Source organism: Melopsittacus undulatus, chromosome 1 (genome assembly GCF_012275295.1).
Source record: "Melopsittacus undulatus isolate bMelUnd1 chromosome 1, bMelUnd1.mat.Z, whole genome shotgun sequence".
Lineage (NCBI taxonomy): Eukaryota > Metazoa > Chordata > Aves > Psittaciformes > Psittaculidae > Melopsittacus > Melopsittacus undulatus.
The window spans coordinates 129,943,565-129,969,362 of record NC_047527.1 but is presented as its reverse complement, the minus strand read 5'-3'; the positions used below and the strand labels follow the sequence as shown (position 1 = coordinate 129,969,362).

General features: G+C 37.9%; 1 protein-coding gene and 1 long non-coding RNA gene across 5 annotated transcripts in view; one reads left to right on the top strand and one right to left on the bottom strand.

Annotated features, from left to right (window-relative positions):
* Window positions 1-324: 324 nt before the first annotated feature.
* SP4 (Sp4 transcription factor) lies at window positions 325-25,433 on the bottom strand. Of its 2 annotated transcripts, none has more exons than XM_034073131.1 (6): window positions 25,357-25,433; window positions 24,583-24,680; window positions 22,543-24,103; window positions 5,672-5,900; window positions 5,243-5,442; window positions 325-3,734 (listed from the first exon to the last, which is right to left on the bottom strand). In XM_034073131.1, exons 1-6 carry the CDS (start codon window positions 25,361-25,363, stop codon window positions 3,487-3,489), a joined length of 2,343 nt encoding a protein of 780 aa, XP_033929022.1. In that variant the 5' UTR covers window positions 25,364-25,433; the 3' UTR covers window positions 325-3,486. The 2 variants fall into 2 exon arrangements, with proteins under 2 accessions (XP_033929022.1, XP_005152915.2); XM_005152858.4 differs by lacking the exon at window positions 25,357-25,433 and adding an exon at window positions 24,783-24,806.
* The window catches only part of LOC115947131 (uncharacterized), a 28,308-nt gene continuing 27,605 nt past the window's right edge, over window positions 25,096-25,798 (top strand). For all 3 annotated transcript variants that reach the window (XR_004551114.1, XR_004551115.1, XR_004551001.1), the window contains exon 1: window positions 25,096-25,223. This is a non-coding gene — a long non-coding RNA (uncharacterized lncRNA). The remainder of the gene's footprint in view (window positions 25,224-25,798) is intronic.

The following is a 25,798-nucleotide window of genomic DNA, read 5'->3' as shown; positions in this document are numbered from 1 at the left end:
GAGCTAGGATCTGCTGGTTTGATTCGCTGCTGGGAGTCTGCCAGTTGGGAAACGCTGACCAGCAAGTACAGGTCTTAATTACACAAATCCAGAAGCTACTGCCAATCTTTTCCCATTGAGAAGCATTTGCTTTCTAGTGTTCTTGATGAACAGATTATCACTCAAACATAATTTATTGCTTCTTTATATTGCAAGTAATTAAATGAAGAAACCTTTTAAATTCAAGGGAATTTTAATAAGTTACTTGCAAAATGTTATTGCAGGCAACAACTTGTACATGATTTTAGTTCCAAACCCACCAAAAAAAATAATACAAATCAGCATCGTAAAAATGTCAATTTAATGCCTTACAGGCTTTGCTGGCAGAATTAATTTCTAAATTCTAGATGTGGGGAAATGTTACTCTCCTTTTTTTCCTTTTCCATTTTTTTTTTAGAAAAATTTACAAGTGAAATATTACTACAAAACTTTTTTGTAAGGAATTTTTGCAAAACATTTACATTTTTTACCATCAACTATTTTTCTGTTTCAAAATCATTATGCAGATTTAATACCCTATACTCCACATCAGTTCTTGCAGGATGACAATTCAGTGACATGCATAAAAAAACACCACAAGGCATTAAAATGAAGACTTAAATACAAATATTGTAGCAATAAAACAGTTATAAAATTGAAAAATAGGACCTAAACATCATGCTTACTTAGCTTTGACTTTTTCTCCTAGATTACACACTTTTATTACTGCTCTCATGAAAGAATGTGATAAATAATGACTTAACACCAATTTCTAATGCAATCGGCAACACATACACGAACCTAACCAAAGAAAGTATATTGTAAGAAAAAAAAACTATTCTAACACTGGAGTTCTACCATGGTAAATACACTTTGCACTGATAATTACAATAAAGCAAAATTTTTAATGGTGTCAGAGGGAATGAACAGTGAAAAGCCATTAAACAAGATACTACTGCACATCTGTGCCCTATTACTTACAACAGCTATATCCACTGAGTCAAATAAAGGACACTGAAATTTACGACCCTTTTAAGACAGAAAAATGGATTCAGAATGGTATGCAGAACAGACTGTCAAAATGTTTCTAATTCCAGCGGTAAAATGTGCACCTGCTAACACAAGTTAATGTACTTGAGACACTATGAAGCCAACCAGATTGATATTTTGATACATCTATAATAGAGATTCATTGCAAATTAAAAATTACTTCAGTTTCCTATCTGCATACATAAGTATGCATCAAAAAATTATATATGAAATGGTTGTGCAGAATGCTCATAACTTCAGCTTACAAAAATTGTTAACTTCTAGGAAACATGGTATTAACATTAGGAAAGTTCTTTGCATAAAGAAATTTATAGCACTGATTGTGAAACATAATGATAAAATATATATTTGATGTTTCATTTTCTATATAATAAAATTAACAGTTAATACTACCTAATGTTCATCTGTATTAAATGTAACATCTAATTGATTCTGATGCACTTTAAATAAAATATACAAAATAATGTACAAAACCCAACTAAAATTTAAAGACTCTGTTACAAGTCTACAAAAGCTTTAAGAAACTTGAAATTTATAACCACAGTGTAAAATTGCTTTTCTTTAATCTCAAAGCTTTTTATGTAAACTGAGAGTATAAAATACCCTCAGCTTAGTATTTTGCTACAAAGGGCTGGCCTAAAGTGTACACAGTGTAAACAATGATTGGTATTTCTCTTGCTTTAAAAATACAGAAAACACCACAAGATTGATAAAGTATTCAGATGAGAAGTATATGTTTTGTAAAGGAATGCACAAGGTATCTGTTCTGTCTTTCAAACCAACAGCTACCACACATTCTTCCCTTCATAATCTGCAGGGGAAAAAAAATAATCTTACCCTTCTTGCACTGTACTTCCTTTAGTTATATAAAAAATATTTTGGTGTATAATTTTTTTTAAAAACTGGTCAAGAGAATTATTACCAAATGACTGTATGTGTAAAAGTTTACATTTATGTCTATGGGAACAATTAAAAATCCTGACTATGAAATATTTGGCCACCTTTCCTCCTTGTATGAACTGGAGTTTTCACATAGCAAATGCAGTTTGTTTTCATTTCCTCTATTTTTCTTTTAAACTGGCACACCTGAAAATGGAGCCAAACCTTTGAAATCAAAAGTCATGTAGTGAAAAGTTAAGTATATTCCTCTTTCCCCAGTTGGTTTAATGGTTGGAGGCTCAATGTAAGATTTGACAGGTAACAGATATTTATTACCAGTCCATGTATTATCCTTGAAAAGAAAATAAAGCCAGTAATATTTAGGGAAAAAGAGAGAAAACATTTACTTTCAATACCTTTTTTTTTTGGTTAAAATGTGATAATTAATTCTTTTCTTTGGCTATTAAGTCAAAGCATAAAGAACTCAAGCACATTAACCACAGTATAATAAACTAATATTTACAGAGAGAAGATACTGGAGAATGAGCTACAATACTCAATTGTTTGATTAATTTCCATGAATTCTAACAAAATTAAAACATCCAAATACTTAAAATTTTGATTTTTTTGTGATTCATGTTATCTATGAGTTAGAAATGGACCACAGATGTTTTAAAATATAATGAATTGAAATTCCCAAAATTAACACAAAAGTTGCCATATTCATTTTTCATCCTACATAAAGATATCACCCCTTTAGTAAAATCTCACGTTAATCTCTTTCTAAGGTTTTATCATTCCTACTGTATACATGAATTCTACATAACCTTAGCTCTCCAAACAAAGAGAGGAATTAGAACTGACTGATTGTCATTTATACACACTACTATAATGCAGTGGTCAAAATCAATCTGAGGCCAACCTCAGAACCAGTCTGCAGCATGCATCATCCAGCTGCAGTTTGTTTAATTCCAAAATTTGAGAAAAGACAGCCAAAATCAACTGACGTTCTATAGACTCAGCAAAACCCTAAAATATTTCCACTGCTGTTCAACCTGTAATGCTTTGCTGTGCCTTGTGGGAAAAGGATGCTCACATGAAAATATTACAAATTTATTTTAAAAATAAAGTACCTTCATCAAATGATACTAATCCCAGGCAAGGTCCACCCTGTTCTGTTTTATATTGATATTATCTGTTTTTATAAACACATTACCATCCAATGCTAAAATCAGGGGGTGGAAGTTCATTTAAAACCATTACATGATATACAGACATATAACTAAAAAAGTACAGTATGGATACAATATTCCCCCATCTGTTTATCCAGGACATCAATTTGCACTGTTTTTTTTTAAATTTTAGTCTTTTTGCACTGGTGTACACTTCCCATGCTGACCCTCCAACCTGGAACACTTGCAGAAGTCATAACTGAAAATGTGATTTCCTGCTCTGTAATCCACTTTACCAGCCCACATCCATATCCTGAAAGGTATGTAAACTTAAGTGCAGCTCTAGGCGTCCATATAAGTGATCCTTTCAGAATTCTTCCATGTTTGTTGAAACATTAGGGGTTGCTGGGTTTGAATCTTGAGAAATGGCAGCAACAGTAACAATTCTTGGAGAACCAAGAACCTCAGTAACTGAAGAGTCCAGTTCTCCTGAGGTAACAATAGCAAGGGCTGTTCCACCACCCTTCTTGTTCTGATGAGTTTTGACATGTTTTGAGAGATGGTCACTTCGCATAAACCTTTTAGAACATTCTGGACACTCAAATCTCTTTTCACCTTTTTTAAAAGAAGAACAAAACCAAAATGTTACTGAAAGAGAACACTGAACACTGCTTGATCATTTGAATCTGACACTTTACTAATCAACATTTGAAGTGTCTTTAAAAGGATACAAAGTTTTCTTCTCTACTGGTCTGATCTCCAGGTGTGTTCTGTTCAGTCACAGGCCTTTGGCAATCTACTCTTCACTACTAAAACATTCTCAACAAATACTTGCTATGCTATGATTGTCTGGTGAGCAGTTTGAATTTCAAGTCACCAGAGAATTTTCATAAACTTCCATAAACCTGACAGAGTAGGAGAGAAAAAAAAGCCCTGAAAGAATGACTTGATAGCATTTTTTAAGAACACTTTTGTTATTTAGATCTTTTTGTTATTGAAGAGAATTTGGAAACATGATTCCCAAAAGCTTCATGAGGATGTACAAGACCTATATCAAAACTGATAAATTCAGCATACTATAAAGTCCTGTCTTTACTCAAATGTAATTAGCACTTAGACTTCAAGTGCTATCTTCTTTTCAAGTTGTGGGAGGGGACAGACACCTTCTTGGGGCTAGAAACAAAAAGGCTGATAAAATTTCAGTTTCTAGAAAGTCCACCTTTCCAATCTGAACTCTTATGAGAATAGGCTTTACCTGTTCTCACTAAGAATTTCAGGAAACTTCCCAAGAAGACCAAGTCTGATGTATGGACTAGGTTAATATTGAGTTAATAGTATTGAGCTAGTCCAAGTGAGGAGATAACAGCCCTGGTCCAAGGCAAATCCTATGTGATCAGAGGGCAGGAGCACCTCTCCTATGAAGACAGGCTGAGGGAGTTGTGATTTTTCAGCCTGGAGAGGAGAAGGCTCAGGGGAGATCTTACAGCAGCTTCCACGGTCTAAAGGGGGCCTACAAGAAATCTGGCGAGGGACTTCTTACAGAAGGGCATATAATAATAGGACAAGAGGGAATGGCTTTAAACTGACAGAGAGTAGATTTAGATTAGATATTAGAAAGAAATTCTAATTTCTTTCTGATTTCTTTTCTAAGGGTGGTGAGGCACTGTCACAAGTTGCCCAGAGAAGCTGTGTCTGACCCATCCCTGGGAGTGTTCAAGGCCTGGTTGGACAGGCTTTGAGCAACCTTGTCTAGTGGAAGGAATCCCCACCATGGCAGGGGGGCTGGATCTATATGATCTTTGAGGTCCCTTTCCACCAAAATCATCGTATGACACATGCCTGATAAAAATTTGGTAAATTTAATTCAGGCACTAACTAATTTACATCAGCTGTATGTGATGAAACAGTAAGAACAGTTTGAATAGATCTCATTTTATTTCATTACAGTCAGCTTGATTTGATGAAAACTGAAATCTACCACTTCCTCTATTTTAAAGTTAATTTATTTACATTTAAGAGCAGTTTACAAAGATCCTAATGAGTGAGAACTTTGATATCACTATTTAGCCATGGTCATATGATTCAGACTTGCTACTCTATGCATACAGAGAGAGCTAACCAACCTGTGTGGGTTCTTCTGTGTCTCTGTAACTCATCACTCCTTGTAAATCTTTTGCCACAAAACATCCAGTTGCATACAAATGGTCTTTCACCAGTATGCCAGCGCAGATGTGCTCGAAGATGAGATGTCTTGCCATAAACTTTTCCACATCCTTCAATATGGCAAATATGTTGTTTCTTTTTTCCTGGCTCATTGCTGCCTCTAAAAAGATCAAATTTAAACAGCTAAGTAATTATATTCCAAAATATTATTAGCTATTAGGAACAATATTTTATGCTAATAGAGACAATTATAATCCCCTGTCTAAAAAGAAATCCACAAACATAATTCCTAGTAGAAAACATTAAGAACATAGGCAGTATATCTCATGCCCAAATGAGGTGAGCAGTGATAAAATGCATATATACGTACTGATAGAATTTACATTTACCTTCCTTCTCCTTCTCTGCAATTAGGACATGAGCAAGCAACTCTTCTCAATCTCTTGCCAGGTTGCACTTCCTGGTCAGAAGCTTGTTGAGCTTGTTGTAGCTGCACTTGTGTTATCTGATCAGGACTAACAGCACCAATTGCTGCATTAGCAATGCCACCTACTGCTACAGTAACAGGAGCTATTGTGGCTTGCTGTACTTTTACTCCATCCTGTCCTTGCTGTTGACCTGTAGAATATGAAAGTATGTGTACCTTTTATTAGTAATTTCAATACGTGAAATGCACAGATAACTTTCTGCATTTTATAAACCAAAAATCCACAGAAAGTTAAGGGAAGCCACAAAACAAACATTAAATCCAGACATTTTCCTGAAGCACTACCACAGTACTTCACTTAGAAAGTCCTGTTTAATGTAATTTCTTATTAGAACAGTACAAGACCCCAAATTACTGACTGATATTAAGAAATACAAACTAGTATATAATTTTCTTTTTCTCAAAAACTGAGATAAATGAGAAACTATTAAATAAAATCTTACATAGAAATATTAAACTATTGCCAATTAATGTCTCACTAATAACCTTTGAAAACATATCTACATTCAGAAAACTAAAATTAGCTACTTATAAAAGTTGCTTTATGGCATACACAGAATTGTCACCTACAACCTGCTCTGACTCAACAGAGCCACAAAGGAACTTTCACAAACTAGACTTGAACAAGCTACCATGCCAGAGCTTTGCAGGTGTTTTTCCACAGGTTTCTCCATCTGGGATGGGGTAATCATGGTTATATGTACAAACTAGGGGAACAGGCTGCAGAGCAGTCCTGCAGAAAGAGATCTGGAGTTTGGATAGATGACAAATTGAGTATGAATCAACAGTGTGCCCTGGCAGCCAAAAGGGGCCAGCTGTGTCCTAGGGTCCATCAAGCACAGCATAGCAAGCCAGTTGAGAGATTGTCCCACTCTACACTGTACTGGTGCAGCCCCACCTCAAGTACAGTGTGCAGTTTGGGTGCTTCAACATAAGGACATCCAACTATTAAAGCTATGTTCAGAGAAGGGTGACCCTTGGTGAAAGGCCTTGAGAGTATGAATTATGAGGAACAGCCAAGGTCACTTGGTTTGTTCAGTCTGGAGAAGAGAAGGCTGTGGGGTGCCCCCCTTGCAATCTACACCTTCCTCAAGGGGGGGCAGGAGAGGGGAGGTGCTGATCTCCCTCTGGTGACCAGCAGTAGGACACATGGAAATGGAATGAAGCTGCACCAGGAAAAGTTCAGGTTGGACAATAGGAAAAGTTCCTTCAGCTGGGCAGGTAGTTGGTTACTGGAATAGGCTTCCCAGGAAAGTGATCATAGAACCAAGCCTGTCAGGGTTCAAGTGTCTGGATGAAGCTTAGTCATATGGTTTAGTGTTAGGTGGTCCTGTGAGCAGCAGGGAGTTGGATTCAGTGATCCTTATGGGCCCCTTCCAACTCAAGATAACCTATGATTCTACGATTTTGTTTTGCAGAAGGGAGTATACTTTTAAGACTGGAAAAGCAGCTTGATTGAATCAAATGTAATTCTAAACTGACTTGATGGATTAAGAATTCAGTTTCATTGCATAAATTCATTGATCTCATTTGCTTTCTTGATGAGAAGAAATCAGAATTATTTTGCTTTAATATCAAGACAGTAAAGACTATTCCAATATAGGTAAGACGTGTAGTTTCTTGAACAGCAGGGCAATATAGTTGAAAAGTTAGTACTGTACAGTCTAGGAAAATAATGCGACAAATTAAATGTGCTTCAGAGATAAGACTTCCAGACACTGTCTGACAACACTGAATACCAGTCCTGCCAGTAACAGGAATGTGACAAAACGTCATTAGATGCTGCCATATTCAAAAGTTCAGTGCCTTCATACAAGTGGGAAATAAGAGTAAACACTACGTACTTATTGAGAGAATGTAATGACGAACCAGAACTCCTTAGAATAGACCATAATATTTTAAGACTTTGAAGAGTCCTCAGTATCAAGACATTAATTTAAAATTTAGAAATCCCCTGGAGGTAATATGAGAGATTCAGACAAATTCAAATGGGTTCTCCAACTTCTCAAGCTTCCATAATAGACACCATCTATGGGGATAAGATTAAGAACAAGATTTGAAGTCTAAATTGCCTACCTACCAAATGAGCTCATATACAACATAGCATAGGATAATGACTACTTTATTCACATGATTGCTGAGGAGCAATATATGCTTGGTCAGGCTATCTTGTATAATATGATAACAGCCACAACCCCCCTAACACCACTACATACACACAGACAGGTTAGGCCTAAAGAACCTGATATAGAGAACCTTGCTACATGACTTGATCATACTCTAACAAACCACTGCTGGCTACAGGATATAGGATAAATGTATCTTATGTTTAGGTCAGTACACCAGGTTACCTTGAAGCACTGACCAAATTTTCCCAGTTATCTCTCTTAGTTTCCTCCTGGAACTTGCACCTGATTGGCTTAGATATGGATAAACATAGCTTCCTTATTTTCTTAAGCAGGCCACAATTATTGACAGATGTTGGTACTTAGAACAAGGATGTCATTGTTTAAACCCAGCCACACTGCTTGGTCACTCACTCCCCCCCTTTCTCCCTCAACTCCCGGAGAGCTGGGGAGGAGAATCCAAAGAATGTAGCTACCACGGGTTGAGATAAGAACAGTTTAATAACTAAGGTATAACACAAATCACTACTGCTACTACCAATAATAATATTGATAATAATGACAAAGGAAATAACAAGTGAAGAGAATACGACACCTCACCACCCTCCAACCCATAACTCACCCCACCCCGCCTGACCGAGCACCGACCAATACCTCCTCCAACCCCCCAGAGCACTAGCCCTTCCGGGTAACTCTCGGTTACATCCCGGGCATGATGTGCTGTGGTATGGAATACCTCTTTGGCTAGCCTGGGTCAGGTGTCCTGTCTCTCCTTCCTCACAGCCTCCCCCCCTGCCTGGCAGAGCATGAGACTCACAAAGTCCTTGGACAAACCAAACATTTGAGCAGTAACTAAAAACATCGGTGCTATCAGCACCGTTCCCAGGCCGAAAGTCAAAACACAGTGCTGCATCAGCTACCAAGAAGGAAAAAAAATGACTGCTACTGCTGAACCCAGGACAAAGGAATAAACGCAGAAGACTTAATACTTGAATCCCACCTGCTGTTAGATAGACAGTAAACAATCTTTTAGAAGTCTGGTATTCACAGAAGAGGAACCATAGAAAAAGAATTACAGGCTTAATCTTGAGTGCAGAGTCTTAATATATCTAGGGTAGAACAAAGTCTTTTCATAATAAATTTAGATCCAGTCCATTGTTATTTATTCCATATTCTAATGAGAAAGAAAAGCACTCATGAGAATACTTGAGAAAGAATATGATATGGCAAGAAGGACATTATGATATAAATTAATACAGTAATATCTAGTACTTGGGTCTAACAGTGGCAGAAGAGGACACAAGAGCTTCCAAAGTACCAGTCCAGGGGCTTTCTAGGCTGTTAAACTGCTGAAGTGCTGACTGAGTGCTATGAATAGCCAGAGTCAAAAAAGGCTGCTCATTTTTGTTATATCTAATGCTCATCTTAACATGATAAAATGATGGCTTGTGTTGAAGACCAGTTGCAGGTTTTGGTTAGCCAAAGGTAAATAAATTAACAGGAAGAACTTGCTCAGATTGTCTCTGGCAAAACACAGTCCACACTCTCTGTTAAACATACTCAGGATGCAAACTCCTTTAATTCACAGAGCAACACTATAAATGATAAGCCTACAAGTGGTCACTGCAAAAATTAAAGGTGTAACAGACATTATGGCCACACCTACTGCAGCCTCTTATTCTGGTTTCACTATCAGTCATATTTTCAAGTACATTAATAGGAAACATCCCTTGTTGTTACAGCCTGTTACAGTGATGACTCCAGCCATATCACAAAGTCCTATTTGAGAAAAAAAGTCCTACGACCTAAGCATTCTGTTGTTGCAGCACAGCTGAAGAGCATGTTTTTCTCAGTTTTCCCCTTCTCTCTGATTTTCTTGAATTGATATTAAAGTTTCAATGCAACTTCCCCCCCAAGGCTGCTAGAGCAAAGCTTTCCAAGGTGTGAATTAAGGCACATGTGCTTTGAGGAGGATGACTCCTTGATTTCTTTTTTTTTTTTTCTTCACTATGACTGCTGCTAATAAATGCCCAGCACATAACTCTTGCTGGACCTGGCCAATCCACATTTATGGGTAGCCTGTTCAACATTTCTAAAAATCCAATATATTGTGCTGATTCAATGCAAATCAACTTTGATTCTCTTACTCATGAGATGATAAACCACACAAGGGTCTTCTGATACTTCTTCAGTGCTGACACATCCTTTATCTGCCCCAAACTTTCCCTCTCCCATGTGAGGACAACACATATCTTGCAATACAAGATGCACACCATTGAGCTACAATCTTAATCTATTTATTAAATGTAGTATAGAGTTATGTCTAAGCTCTTCACAAAAACTGTAAAGGTGACAATAAAAATACAAAAATGCCAAAGTAAGGTTGCTTAGGTAGACAATTACATTACCCATATGGTTTCAGTTAAACACTAATTAAATGACTGCTCTTTGGTTGGCATTAACAAAGGTATTACACTTTCTGATGTGAAGGTTGATTTTCTTCTTTAAATTTATCACACCAAGTTGTTATTTTAAACCCATTAAAAATAATCCAAATGGGTTCTTACTAGGGGCATTGAAACACCATTTAAAGCCTTCTAGAAATTCCACTGCAGTCCTGAGATCACTTGACATTGCTTCTTGCTGACATACTCTAAACCACAAGACCTGATATCACTATACTTCACCATTCGTAATTAAACTTTTCAGTAACAAGAGCTCTCATGTTTCAACACATTTAAGAAAAACGTCTAAACAAATCATTATATGAGGGAACAAAGTCACACTTCAGTTTACGTATGTCATCCTGTACTAGTTGTTAAAGCAGTCATTGCATATTTACATCTGCTTTTAAGATAAAATGTTTTTATCAAGTTCCCATGATTCCTTTAAATGTGATTTCCTGAAATTGTGAAACATTCTCTATTAACAAAGTTGTCACTGAATTTCTGTATGCCTGAACTTTATTATACATGCTGTCAGGTTATAATGTTAAGCTACAGCAAAATGTTAGTATCTAAAACACTGATGCCAATTACTCCATTGCATCTCATTTTCTCTCAGATCTAAGTTCTCTCTTTCTTTTGGGTATTGACCACAGCAATTTGACTACAGGACAACATACAGACAACAAAGCAATCCAATATTGTATTTATTTTGCAAATCAAGTGCAATTGCAGTCATTGCACTATTGCAAATATGATTATGACTAAATGTAATTAAGAATAACTTTATAGAAATGTATAAAGCTTCTCAAATTGAAGAACCTGAGTGATTTTAGTCACTAATCTTTTCCTTTTAAGCAGTTAATTAAATGCTTTACTTATTATCATAAGGTACAGGATTATCAAGATAAAGGACTGGACATCCTTTGTTCTTCAGCATCACTTACTCAGGTTTCCAGTTCTGCAGTAAAACTGCATCTTAGTAGCTACAACTCATACACACTGTCCCCATACACGAGTCCAATACACTCATGCAAAAAAATTCACAAACTTTAAGTAATTAGTACGGAGCCAAATAACACATACATAGACATACATATCTCAATCAATTTTCGGCTTCAAAGCTAATCTGTGAAATAACAATCTTCCGTAACACAACGTGTATGATTAAAGAAAGCTACTGCATGGTACCTAGGAAGTACTTTCCTACAGAGTAATTGACCACTGAAGATCACTGAAGGCTTGGCTATCCACTGTAAGTCAAAACAAGTTTCCTTTTACTACACATTTCACCTGCATTCCTATTCCTGTTCACCTGAAGTAGCAAGCACGAAAAATTACTCTTTGAGGCAAATGGAGCAGAAAGGGAAGAAAAGGACTTAATTTTAATGATCCACAGAAACCATGGGAGTCAAACTTTAGAAAAATGAATCTTGGAAAGAAAAGAAATTGAAGGCTGAGAAAAGGATACTTCTAGCTTCTGGTACTCTGTTTCCCATAATAATTTGTTTAGATTTCCTGTTCTTCTGCAACCAGCATTCACCAGTCAAAAAGATGACAGCATTAATGACAAGAGTTGCTTCTGTAGCATGCACCTACTGCAAAATCTGTGAAACACTTTGCAAAATAGAGCTCGAACAAGTAATGTTGAAAAAAAAAAGAAAGTTTGTTCAACTGCATATTCTAAAACTGAAAGAGAAGGTCACAAGTGGTAGTCATGATTCAATGTATATTACTGCAGGACAGCTAAGTCAAGTCAATAACAGTCTGCAGCGTTCCAAAGCTCTACAAGCATCAGAGCCGATGCAGCAGTTCACCTATTCAACAACTTATTGATACAAACCAATGGGGGAAAAGAGATTTCTCATTTCCTCCTCCCCTGCATACACTAAGTACAGTCAGCTTGCCAATATGCTTTAATATACTTTTTCCAGTGACATACAGCTTACTTATAATATTTTATCTATTTACACATATTAGTTTTATATTTATAATACAACATATAATCTTAATATATAGCCAAGGTTTAAAAACTCAGAAAAAGTCTGTGATAATATTTTATAGTCAGAGATAAGTTTTTACACAGAAGACTATACAGTTCAGTACTACTTAAGTGGTGCACAGACAACTCTGCCCTTTCTCTTACCCTGAAGCACTTGTTTATAAAGGCTTGTGAAGAAACAATATTTGATAGAGAAGGAACTCCTTAGAACATAAACTTTATATGGGCTGATGCATGGAACCCACACATCCTGCAGAGAAGGTCAGTTTGGAGTAGAGAAAGGAATTGGATACACCCAGCTACTACAATAAATTTGGGTCAGCACAGCAATGTGTCCAGACGCTACTACAAGCAGAAAGTTCCCAGTGCAAACTGTAGTATCAACTAGATATCTGTCTTTTCTACCTCCTACAGGAACATCCCAGCAAGTTTCTACCTTTTGCCTGTTACCAACTTGGACAGAATTTGCAAGAATTTGTCATTATCTCCTCCAAATGCTTCCTGTATGAAATGTCTCAGTGTGTTCAAAAATTACTGAACAGCATCATAATTAAGCTCAACTTCTGTGAAAAACACCACCTAAAAGCATGAGATTTAAGGCAGTAAAAAGTAAGTTTTGGGGGTTTTAACACCTTAAACTGATTTTTTTTTCCTTTTATGCAAGAATTTTATCAGCAACACAAAGACAAAACAGTGCCCCAAAAGTTTAATGAAGTACTTTAATGGCTCTTCAAAAACATAAGCTTTACCCAAGTGCTTTAGGACAATCTGATTCCACTTCAGTACTTTGAGAGTGAAAAGAAGTTTTCCTACCTAGTAGTATCTTTCATTGAACTAAAAGCCAGTTTTCTTTTTATTACTTTATTACTTCATTAAGTATAGTAAAGAGCTGCCACAAATACAACACACAAAGACCTGCACAGAAACAACATGAACAACCCTGGAATTACAGTTTCACAAACTTTAGTCTTCCACAACAGAGTTAAGGTTTCAGTCAGAGCAAGGCAATGACTCTGGTTGTTCTGGACACCGTGGCTTCAAATGGAAAGAAAATATGGTCAATTTATTAGACTTTCTAAAGACAAAGTTAGAATCAGAAAAATAACTTCTTATACTTTTTGCTAAGGCAAAAGACCCTTCCAAACCCCCTTGATTTTCATTATCATTAAAAGAACAGTCAAAAATGAAAGTGTGTGTAGTATGAATGTTCAAGAACATTTCTCTGCAGATGAACACAAGTAGTACCCTGCATACCAAACCTCAGGGCATATATATAACTGAAACCCCAAGTTCCAACTGTGCTGCAGAATACCAGACACACTGCATGGAAACTAGTAGTACATTTAAGAAATTAGAGTTTTAAGTTTACTTTTCTGGAACATCTCCCTCTATCCCATCACCCTAATCCAGCTCTCAGGTTATTCTATAGGTCATAGACACAACAGAACATGGCCCAGTTCTTTTTTGCAAGTCTTCCTTTTAACTGTGAAATAGGGGTAGGACTAGAAAAAAGCCACTTGCTGACTGTTAGTCTCTACAGGCTGACTAAGGAGCTCAATACCTAACAAACTGAAAAAAAAAAAAAACCCAAAAACCCAACAAAAAAAATAAACCCACAAAAAACTCCCCACAAAAAAAAAACAACAAACAAACAAAAAACAAAGAAGAAAAACAAACCCCAACAAAATAAAACAAGCAACCAAGTCCCTGTCTTACACAGTTCTGCCACACGGAAATTAAAATACCGGTCTCAGGAAGTGTGTTTTTTAGCATTTCAGTTCAATTTCTGCATATCACCATGGAAGTAAGATCAACCTAATCCTGAAAGGCCAGAAGGAGTCTGACATGAAAAAATGCAAGCTAAATTCCCAGCACTCAGTTTTGGGGGAGTAAAGGTGTGTGTGTATGGGAGGATTGGCTGTGTTTTGTGGGAGCTTTTGACTACAGTTTAGCTAGCTGGCATATTTTACACTTGAAGGTTCATCAATGTCCTTGTATTAAGCATTTTGCATTTTGGCTATATGAAATGTTATCTTTATATTGATCAAGATGAAAGTAAATATGCCTGTATGCACAGGAGGGATTAGTTAACAATTACATACATGGAAAATCCCTTCAACGGAAAGGAATATAGCTGACTTTAAGTTAAGTTGTATAGCAGTTGATAAGCTATTCACAATTTAAAAAAAAAAAAAAACAAAACAAACAAACCACTGGCAAGGTGATTAAAAGTTATCAGGAAAAACAATAATCATGAAACAATTCAAAATACCTATTACAGTAGGATAAAACATGAGACACGTCTATGGGTTGATAGGCTAAAAGCAGTTTGTTTATTAAAAATGTAAAAACTAACATTTTTACATCCTTCAGCAGGCAAGGACCATTACAATAGAAGGACCATATAAATCTCTAAGATACAAACCCTAAGAAGCTCTGCTATCATCTCCTGTAAAATTGTTATCCCTATAAAACCATAACCTTCCTCTTGGTTCAGAGCAAACTGAAGAGCTTGATGCCCTCATCAGTTACTTCCCCATGACAAACAAACAAGACAAGGCCTATATTTCTTAAACTTCAGTATTTTGCTCAAAGGAAAAGTGGTCACATCATCACTTGAAACTACAATTAAGGAAAGTCAGACTTGTACCTACGATGTACCCTATATTGTGGTAGGTTTTTTTTTTAGCAGGAGGATATTAACTTATTTTTTCTTTACAACAAAATGATAATCTGCCAGTCTAAGTATGCATGTTGGGATAACATGCTTTACCAATGACCAGCTAATCAGGGTATATAATTTATCCACTGTCAACAGTATTAAACACCACTGGAAACTCCATTCTTAAGAACAGATGCATATAGAAATCCATGTAATTAAATAATTATACCCCAAAGTAACCTAAAACTAAAAACTATACATCCAAACTCAGCATGTGCTGAGATGCTACTTTTCTCAAGAGAATGTATATGTTTTGGTGAAAGTGTCATGACACAAGCAAAATATTAATTATAAAAACTTCATTTTCTTATGCAGTCCTGACTACTCCCAAAGCTACTATGCTACAGCATATAAAAAGAACAACTTTTATTAAATAAATTATCCATTAAAACCACTGACTGCTGAAAAACAGTTGTTTTTCAACAGTAACATTTATAATTGAAATTAAGATTCCCTTTAGAACACGAGGTCTTATTCCATTGTATAGTTAATTTTTCAATAATCACCATTGACATTAAACATTTTTAATATATTAAATCAGTATTAATGGATTTATCTTATCTAGCAGTACCAAAATGATATGCAGCTTAGTATTCCTCCACTGAGGAAACTATTGAGATCAGATTTTTAATATGCTTCTTGCTGCCCTTGAGCCCCAGGTGGTAATGGAAGAATAAGAAGGCTGGTTTAGCATAGATCTAAGCACCATTAATTAAAAATAAAAAATACAAACAGGCTGATGAAGACGTGCAGTGTCACTCAGTGTGCTTGCTTGACATTTTCTGAACATGAAAGTTCAGCCAATTTATTTCCTGTTCTATATGCTCTCATTTCTGACAGCAAGGAATGAGTGAATGGCAAAACCTGATATTCACAGAGAGTGCACTTGTACTGATGAAACATTTTTAGAAGACCCATACTCTAATAGGGAAACATAGTTCTATTAACATTAGTCTTTGAAGACTTAGGGACTTATATTTAATCTAAACTTACATTTTAATTTAATTAAATAATAGGTTTCTATAGGTTTCTAATTAGCTGTTTCTATGCTATTTCACCTAGCAATTCTAAGCAAAGTTGGTATCTGAAATGCTTCCTCTTTCCATTTTATCTACAAGTAATGATGAAGTCAGGCACTACAATCCATAGGTCAGGCAGAAAAGACTTGTTTTACTGAGGCATTTTTACCAGTTTATTCTCCATAGGCAATTTAGCTGAACAGGTATACTGCACATTCCTTACACATTAAGTTCAGGTACTGTATATTGATACTTCATTTTTAAGCTACCATCACCAAGGCAAATGTTTTCTTTAGCGCAGTTTGTTATTAAACTGTTTCTGCCACTGTTTTAAATTCAGTTAAAAAAAAAAAAACTAAAATAAAATCTCCGAACTAAACCACTTTTTGTCATTAGAAGATTAAATGTTTCTCCTATAATTACTCCGAAGCATTTGAAAGGGATGCCAGTGCTATAATATTTAGAACACTGTGGTTTTGCAACAATTCCCAGCTCAAGACAACCTGAGAACAGTTGTGACCTTTCATGACTTTGGAAAAAGTATGCTAAATGTCCATACTCCTCCCAACTACACCCTCAGAATGCCAAGTAATACACGAAGAAGTAAAAACCTAGGAAAGACTCCTACATTTTTCCCGGGGTTTGTGGAAAACAGCTCAGTGCTTTGTACTTCTTACTGCAGTTCCCATGGCTTGCAGCTTGCTTCTTTCAAGGTGTTTGCTACAGCTTGCTTGCAATAAACATCCAGAGAATCAAATAGGGTCAGAAACACCTTTGACTCTTAAATTCATAGAATCATAGAGCAATTTGGGTTGAAAGGAACCTTAAAGACCATCTATTTCCAACCCCCTCTGCCACAGACAGGGACAACTTGCACTAGACCAGGTTGCTTCAAGTCCCATCCAACCTGGCATTGAACACTGCCAGGAATTGGGCAGCCACAGCCTCTCTGGGCACTCCGTGCCAGTGCCTCACCACCCTCACAGTGAAGAATTTCTTCCTTATGTCCAGTCTAAACCTTATGGCTTGACAATACTACCAGATCTGCTCCATGATCTGACCAGGCACAGAAGTGCAGCTGACAGATGGGCAGTTCTGAGAGTCCTCCTTTTTACACTTCTTAAAAATATGCATGATATTTCCCTTCTTCCAGTAACTACTCTCAACTTACATGCATTTAATTTTATGTATCATTTTATTCCTGCTTAAAGAATTTGCTATAGTGTTTCAAATTCCTCTGCAAAGTTTGAACCAGAACAATAGGAATATCTAAACAATGTCTTCAGTGCCACACAAGAAGAGTAAATAATGAAGAAAAAGACCTTGAAGACAGGCTGGATTTGGATGCAGACAAATGAGAAAAAGCAAAAGAAAGCAGGAGGAGACCTTGAGATACTGACAAATTGCTTAAGTACTAATAGTAGTGCAATGCAAGTAGCTAGTCAAAGAGAAAACTGCCTTAGTAAGTGACATAACTACATAATATGAAACAGAAGAACAAAGTTCATTATGTTCTTATTGGGGCATTTTAAAAACACTTGGTATTGGACTTCATTGTCATTAATAACTGTTTCAGAGTCTACATTGCATCCCTGCAAGACTTGAAACATTCCAGTTCCAGTACTGCCAGGCAACAGACTGTTCCACTGAACAGAAGTCATTTCTCCAGGTCATTTTGGTGGATAAACTCCAAATTCCCCATAATTCAGGCCATGCCACCACTCATCTTAAACAAAAGGGCTTGAGTTTGAGTAGCAAGTGATGGAATGTGGTGACTTTCACCTAAAGCAACTAAATACACTTGGACTGAATATAAAGTACAGTAATATTTTCCACTATTTCTACAATAAGTGTCTCATACACTTTTGTATGGGAAAAACACCATAATCCTGTAAAAGGATTATTTCAAAGCGAACAGTTAGGCTAGATACAAGTATGGGTTTTTTTAATTGTTGGTTTGGGGTTTTATTATGTAAGAAACAGGGAATTATTCTGAAAAAGATAGCTCCAACACCACCACTAAATAACCTACTGTCAGCAAAAGCAATTAATAAGTTCAGAAAAACTGTGGGAGCATTTCTGAAGGCTCCAGTAAAACAAATCCTACAGACAGAAAACAAGACTTCTACAGGAAACCACTAATACTCCATGTTTCATTACAGGTCAACTGTCCTGCTTCATCTCACCCCATATTCTTCAGTATCCTGAAATGTTCATGTTCTGTCCCGTTCTTAACACAAATATACTCCAAGCAAAATGTGTTGAGGGACAAAAAAAAAAAACCACAAAAAACTTTGCCCACCAAAAGGAAATAGCTTTATGAACTATGTATTTTTCTTAGAATCTAGTACTAAATACAACAAATTCCTTTCACATAATTCCTTATGTTGCCATTAACACATCTAGACAAACAAAACAGCATGAAATTAAGCTTTAGAAAAGCAAAGAATACCTTACTTTAAGAAGGGGATGTGAACCGGGATGGGGACAGGAATCCTTTGAACTTGCACCTACAGCTGTTAACAGCAGAAACCTTGAAAAAAGGCAAGGGAACTTTGCAGTACCCACTGTCCCCCAAGCTCCTAGGGGCTACATTCAGGAAGTCACCAGCTATTAACATTAAAGATTATCCTGTTTCACAGGGAGTCATGTACAAAACAAGTCATACAGCACAGAAGAAATACAGTTGACTTTAGCTTGCCATGACTGATCTCAATAGCAAGGCAGGTATTTGTCCAAGTAAACAAAACTGTTCTTATATAGTCCATTGTTTGATTAGCTGTTAATTAAATACTTGTTTAAAGATCTGTTTTTAAGGCTTAGATACTTGGTTTCCATCTTCTCATCCAGTTTTCTTCTGTGCATTTAATTACTCCTTTGACTTACACTTTATATATCTTCTCAGCAAAATTAGACAGAATCACAGAAACGTGTACACTGGAAGGGACCTGATGATTCCAGAGGTCCAACCCCCCTGCTCAAACAGAACCATATCCAGACAGCTTTTGAATATCTTCAAAGATGAAGAATACACAACAACTCCGGACAACCTGTGTCACCGCTTAGTCACTCCCACAGTAAAAAAAAAAAAAAAAAAAAAAAAAAAGTTTTTCCTTTACATCACTGATATTGAACGACTTTTCTCTCAGGCCAAGAAGTGAAAGGATGTGAGAACTTCTCTGCTTTGCCCTGCTTTTTGACCACACACAACATATAACCGAAGTGTGATACTTATCACGAGCAACATTTAAAATTTTAACTGAAAAAACACACACAAGAAAATCCCCAAATGCACTTATTCATCTTGCTCAGTTTACTGTAGAACCTATATACCTTGGAACCACAGACTTTGAATAAAAAAGATTATAAAAAGCAGGCTAAAATATAATATTTACTTGAAGATTTTAACATTTTTCTTCCCAATGTGAAATTTGTCTCTTTTGGAATTTAGAATCCATTTGACCCAAAAGAAGGAAAAAAAAAAAAAAATGTCTATCTCAAAATAGTTCTGTAATTCTATAACTTAATATTTTCATAATAAAGCTAAGAATTTTTGTTATTTGCGTTTTATTTAGTGTTCTATTGTTTTACTATTTCATTTACTACTGAAAAACTAAGAAAAGGTACGTAAATTACCCCATTGTAGAAATACCTAAAATAACCGATATACAATATAAAAGAACAGTTATTTCAGACAAGTACTTATTGCAATTCCCACCCTACCCCTGAAACCTCAGCCGGCTTGATTGGTTGGGTTTGCCTGAAAGACAAAGTAACTTTTTACCCCTAACAAATTTAGGGCATCTGAATCAATGCATGTGATGACTCCTTCACACATTCTTTTCCCTGAAACTTCCTGGACATCCTCATACAACACATTTTTAACACCTACTTCTACTGCTCATTTGTAGAAAAATAAGCCACTTTTACACAGTCCAATTAATGTATAAAAGACTTCATGTTGGCAAAATCAAGTACTAAAGCAGTTTGCAGATACTGAAGTAACTGAGCTGTTCTTTTTTTTTTATAAAGGTATCCTGTAACCATAATAGCAAAAAGCATTTCAAATAAAAACCAATCAAACGCAAACACAAACCCAGAAAATCCAAGATAGTTTATAGCCCTGATCAAAACAGCTTATTCCTTATAAGCAGCAAAAAAAGTTACGATTTTAGCATGTTTGTAATTTTCTACTTCATAATCATTCTTTCCTTGAATACTTAATATAACATTAAGAACTGTACATCATGTTCTTCACACTCCTTTCCATGCTACCGTGTCCCCCATTCCCAGAGGACAGCAACAGGAAGATTCACAGGAGAGAGGTAGAGATAAATAAGAGAAAGGAATTTTAACAAATTTCTCACATTCTCAAAGCTTGTTATTTCTCCATAATCTAAAGCCCTGGGGAACAGAAATGCTACCTTATATACAAAAGAATGGAGAAGAGGTTGGAGGATTCATTGCTGCTAGCATAAAATTAAAAATACTGTGGAAACAGCTGTGAGGCCCACAAGGGGAAGGGGTAAGGTGTATGGAAGTGGAGGGGGATTCAACAGTCACAAAGCCTAAATTAATATGTGAACCCTGTATTAACTTGCTTCACTTGGCTTCTCTAGGGCAATACTGGTGACTTGTTCCCCTACTTTCATATTTAGTTACAAATCTCAATCCCTCTGTTTTCCAAGGGACATCACCATGTGTTATCAGAGGTACAGTCAAGATAACAGAGCGAGACAATATCCAGAATCTCTTGTTCTAATATCTACTAGTGCACACTAAACACCATTAGTAAGTAGGAAAGACCTGTGTGCAGAAAGGTTTTTCCTGCACCCCAAATCTAGGCAGTTCCCAAAGCTGGATTCCTATGAAGAAGTCCCTGCCAAGGTAGGGACTTCTGTCTAACAACAGTAGTCAACTAATATCTTCCCATGAAGAAAAATTTTTTCCAAGGCAAACTGCACTGCAAAATGTTGTAGCAGCTGGTCAGCTCCAGCTAACTGAACCTTCTTTTTGAACTGTTACAACTAAATACAAGGTCAAGATTTCAATTTTGGTTACTCAGATTAACATTTCCGTAACACTCCTTAAGTAAGCCAGGTTCAGTGCATCTAACCCAGCTCTTTGTATTTCAACATGCCATCAAGTGCCAAAGAATACCATAGCAAACTGAATTCTCCTAATGGCAAATTTCTTATTATCAAACTATGTTTGGTCTCAAAAATGTTTCAATTAAGGGGAAAAACAATTTGCTCAGTTAAACATTTCTCACCTTACCATACGATTATTAACAAAAAGGCCACAGGTTAAGAGCCAATAGGATACTAGCATTTGTTTATGCAGACCAGACAGTAGCTAAACATTTTTCTTAAAGTTTTATACTGAGTGTGTCCATAGCTGGCTCCTGTTAAGACAAGAGTTCATTGTAACTACTACAGAAAGCAACTTTTACTTAGTTTTATTTCATACAAGCTCCTGTAAGCTGTTATGAAACTAGCAGAGAGAACCCCTAAATCAAGTTTTATATGAAACATTAAAAGTTTGCAAATTTCATGTAGATTTACCCTTGTAGGACACTGCAAAGACCTCACAGAAAATTTACTTTAGAACTAAACTCTGTCATCTAGCCTAGAGCCTTTTAATAGCTCCTTTCCCAACTATTAGATCAGCATAAACAAGGCACATTTCATAATACACATCAAGAGTTCATCAGCTAGTACTGAGGTACTGTTACCAATTGTTTTTATTTTTTCAAAAAGAAGTCACAGGAACTCTGCTGTGCACAAGCATACCTTATCCCACTCAATCTCTTTGCAGAACTCAAACATTTAAGGGAACAACTTTAGGAGCTGATGCAGAGTACAAATAATTTAATACAAACACATGCCATTTCACAAGATACCCTAGTTCACATACTGTCACCCATCCTATATCCCCCATGTGGAAATCAAGAATACTGCCTGGTAGGAAAAAAGTTGTGTTGCTGTTCTTGAAACATATCAAACCCTTCAAGAGTCTCCCATTCACTCCTAAAGCCAACAAGTCTTTAGTAAGATGGAGAATAGGATCGTTTAAGGATAGTTTATCAAACACAGACTGTTCTATTTCTACTGGCACAACCGGTAATTTTAGCTCAATGTTTAAGAGAGCTGTCAGCTATTTTAAAATCTGAATTTTAAAGACAAATATAAGTTATTTCCTCACAGTTAGGGATTTAATACTTATTACAGAAAATCATGGAAAAAAAAAATTAATTCAAAACTGTCTGATAGTCTTCCAGTAGTTTAAAAAAAAAAGTCCCCCAAAACAAAACCACACCAAAAAACAACCCACAAAACAAATAAACAAACAACCACAAAAGCAAAACCAAAACAAGACTGACAAGCAAAAAACCCTAAATACAACACAAAAAAAAAATAATTAAAAAAAAACAAAACCACAAAACTGTCAGACCACTCACCTGCAACACTGGTAATGGTAACAGGAACTCCTTGAACTTGAACACCTGCAGCACCCAGATTTGCAACACTTACTGTTTGAAGATTAGGTACGGAAGCAAGCTGGGCAGCATTCAGCGTGATGGGGGTACCAGCAACAGCCACCGGTGCTATCTGGGCAATGGTTGTGCTACCACTTGAAGACACAGGGGTAATGGTTAGCTGTTGGGCTAACCCAGCATTTTGAACTTGAAGATTTGAAAGGCTTTGCAGATTCTGAACCTGTACAGTTTGCCAGCTGATCTGCCCTGATGGTGTTAAGGTTGGAGCCCTGATGAGCACCTGAGTTGGACTCACTGTCTGCAGCTGAACATTCTGCAAAGGCTGCTGCTGGATGGTCTGTAGAGTCTGCCCTGACTGGAGCTGAAATGACTGTGGAGAAATGGCCTGAATAATCTGCTGTTGAGGTTGCTGGATCTGTATCTGCTGCAGAATAGGCTGTCCTACGATCTGGACCTGCTGAAGGGAACCTGACTGATCCTGAACGTTCTGTAGTCCATTGGACTGAAGCTGACTGGAGCTCTGGGCTTCGGAGTCTGCAGCAGTTGTCTGAGGCTCTTCAGTTGTCTGCTCTGAACTGCTCCCTGCTGTGCTTGTTGTGTATTGGCCTGTTTCTGCAGAGCTTACTAGCGTGTCACTGCTGGTTAGAGATGTTGAGGCAGTGGTTGTAGAGGTGGAAGATGAGGAAGGAGATTCTGGCATTGTACTACCAGAGGCAGAAGTGACAGGTGTAGATGCTAGCTGATTTCCATTGGAAACTCCGCTCTCAGTAGACTGGCCAACTTGACCTGAACCTCCTCCAGCTGCCACATTGTTTATCACTGGCAATGCTAGTGTTACCCCACCAATGTTTATAGGTAATGTTGTTACAACTTGAGCCTGAGTACCAGGAATAGTTTGCAGTTGCAGTGGTATAGATACACCAGGCCTAATTTGGACTGGTACTGTCTGATTTGCTAGGTTTTGAGCAATAACATTCCCAGAAGCTGTCCTATTTGCAGTTGTGAGGATAGCTTGATTATTCCCTGCAGGAATAAGCTGAATTTGACCCTGTATGTCTTGTAGGCCAGTAGCATTAGATGGATTGATTTGTAGTTGTTGACCTTCTGTTGTCTGGATCTGTGGGATTACTTGGTATTGGACATTACCACTTGGATTTTGTACTTGAATGACCTGGAATTGTCCAGGGATTGTTGCAGAAGAACTGCTTGATTTGGTTTTTGAAGGAGATGTACTGTCATTGTTACTGCTGGAGGGACTTCCTGCACTTGAGGCAACAGAAGATCCTTGTTGAGCAACATTATTTTCTTTTGAAGCAGAAGGAGCAGCAGCAACAAGTTGCCAAGCATTTCCAGAGAGCTGAGTTGTTACCAATTCTAATTGCTGTGGCTGATTCTGAAGCTGCACCAAACCTTGGTTAGGATCTATAATAATCTGCTGCTGTCCAGTTCCTTGATTCTCACCAGGAGTTCCTATTTTGCTGCAGGTGGCTGCTAGCAAAGCGAGAGGTGAAGGCTGAGAATCCTACCCATAAAGAGACAAAATAGAAGAGATTCAGAAGAGCATGAATACGAGCCATCAGAAGTATTTAAAGCTTATACAGGAAGCAGACAAAAAATGTGCTTCTACATAGAGACCAATGATATAGCTCTGAATAAGGAAGTACATATTTCTGTAAGTAATCTTTAAACATAAAGTCCCCAATTATCAACGAATATGTGACAGCCAGGACCTCAGCTGCATCCTTCAATCCAATATTTCACCTGCCCCCACCCTAAAATTAAAAGAAAATCTTTAAAAATGTTTCTATTAAATGGAAAGTAGCTGATCACTGCAGAGTCCAATCAAAAAAAAACCCATGCTCAGGCAGTAAAAATATTGCCCCAACCGTGTTTCACTCAACCCAAAGAAAGATGCCTTGAGCAGGAAATTACATTGGCTGAACATTTCATTTTAAATGCTAATAGTTTGGGCACTTTCCTATTCATGTGTGCGTGGTTTACCTGTGAGCCTCCAGATTTCCCTTTTTTATTATTATTGTTGTTATTCTCTGCCTCGGGAGATTTCTCTCCCTCTGTGGACATAGTTTCCTCCTTTTGATCTGCAAAAATATCAAGTGTAACAGGTTAATTATTCATCCTCGTTTTTACAATAATAAAACCTAAGAACATATCCTTTTTGGTTCCCAGCTTGTCGCCTTTACCTCTTCATAAAAGCAACAGAGCAAATCATTACAAAAGAACAAGTCCTAAGAAACGTGGTTTGAAACCCAACCCATGGGGGCTGGAGAGTTAACACCCAGAAAGGGGAGGTTTGGTTTTCCCTCCCAGAGACAGCAAGAAAAAAACACCCACAACCCTCCTCCTCCTCCTGCCCCCTGAAGCATCGACGGCCACTGAGTGGCCGTCGATGCTTCAGGGGGCAGGAGGAGGAGGAGGGTTGTGCATGGGAGGGAAAGAGGGAGGAAAAGAGGAATGAAAGAGGGAGGGATGTGCACAAGAGGGAGGGTTAGCGAAGAAAGAGGGAATGGAGGAGGGAGGCACGGCGGAGGCGAGTCGGAGGAGCAGACAGTGGAGGACGAGAAGAAAGGGTGCATGCGAGGAAGCGGCTCGGATGGGTGGAGGGGCAACGAAAGAAAAGCGGGGTAAGAAAGGGGAGAAGCAAGAAAGAAAAGGGAGAATTCGGGAGGGCGGGATAGAGAGGGGATGAAGGGTGGAGGGAGGAGCAGAGGGAGGGAGGGGTGTGCACAGGAGGGAGAGAGGGAGGGGGTTACATACCACTCATCCCGCATTAATGCCCCGCTGAGGCGCCGCTCTAGGGGGGAGGAGAAGGAGGAGGAGGCGGAGGGTGGGGTGGGGGTGGGGGTAGCGGTAGCGGGGAGAAGGCCGGTCGCAGCCGGAGCTGGGAGGAGCGGGACGGCCTATTTTTCCACGAATGGCCGCCGCTGGGCTGTGGCGTAGCTGCCTCTCCCTCCGCCCGCCGCCGCCGCCAGCCTCAGCCCACCGCCTTGACTGACAGCTGCGGGCTGGCCAGGCGGTGAGAGGGGGGGGGGTGGGGGCGAGCGGGGGCGGGGCCCGCCAGGGTCCAACCGACGCCCACTGAGAAGAAAACCGAGTCCAGCCGCCAGCCTCTCGGCCGCGCCGCTCCGCCTCAGCCCGGCTCCCCACGCCAGAGGCACAGGAGGCGGGGCGGGGGGTGGGACACGGTACCCGGTGAGCC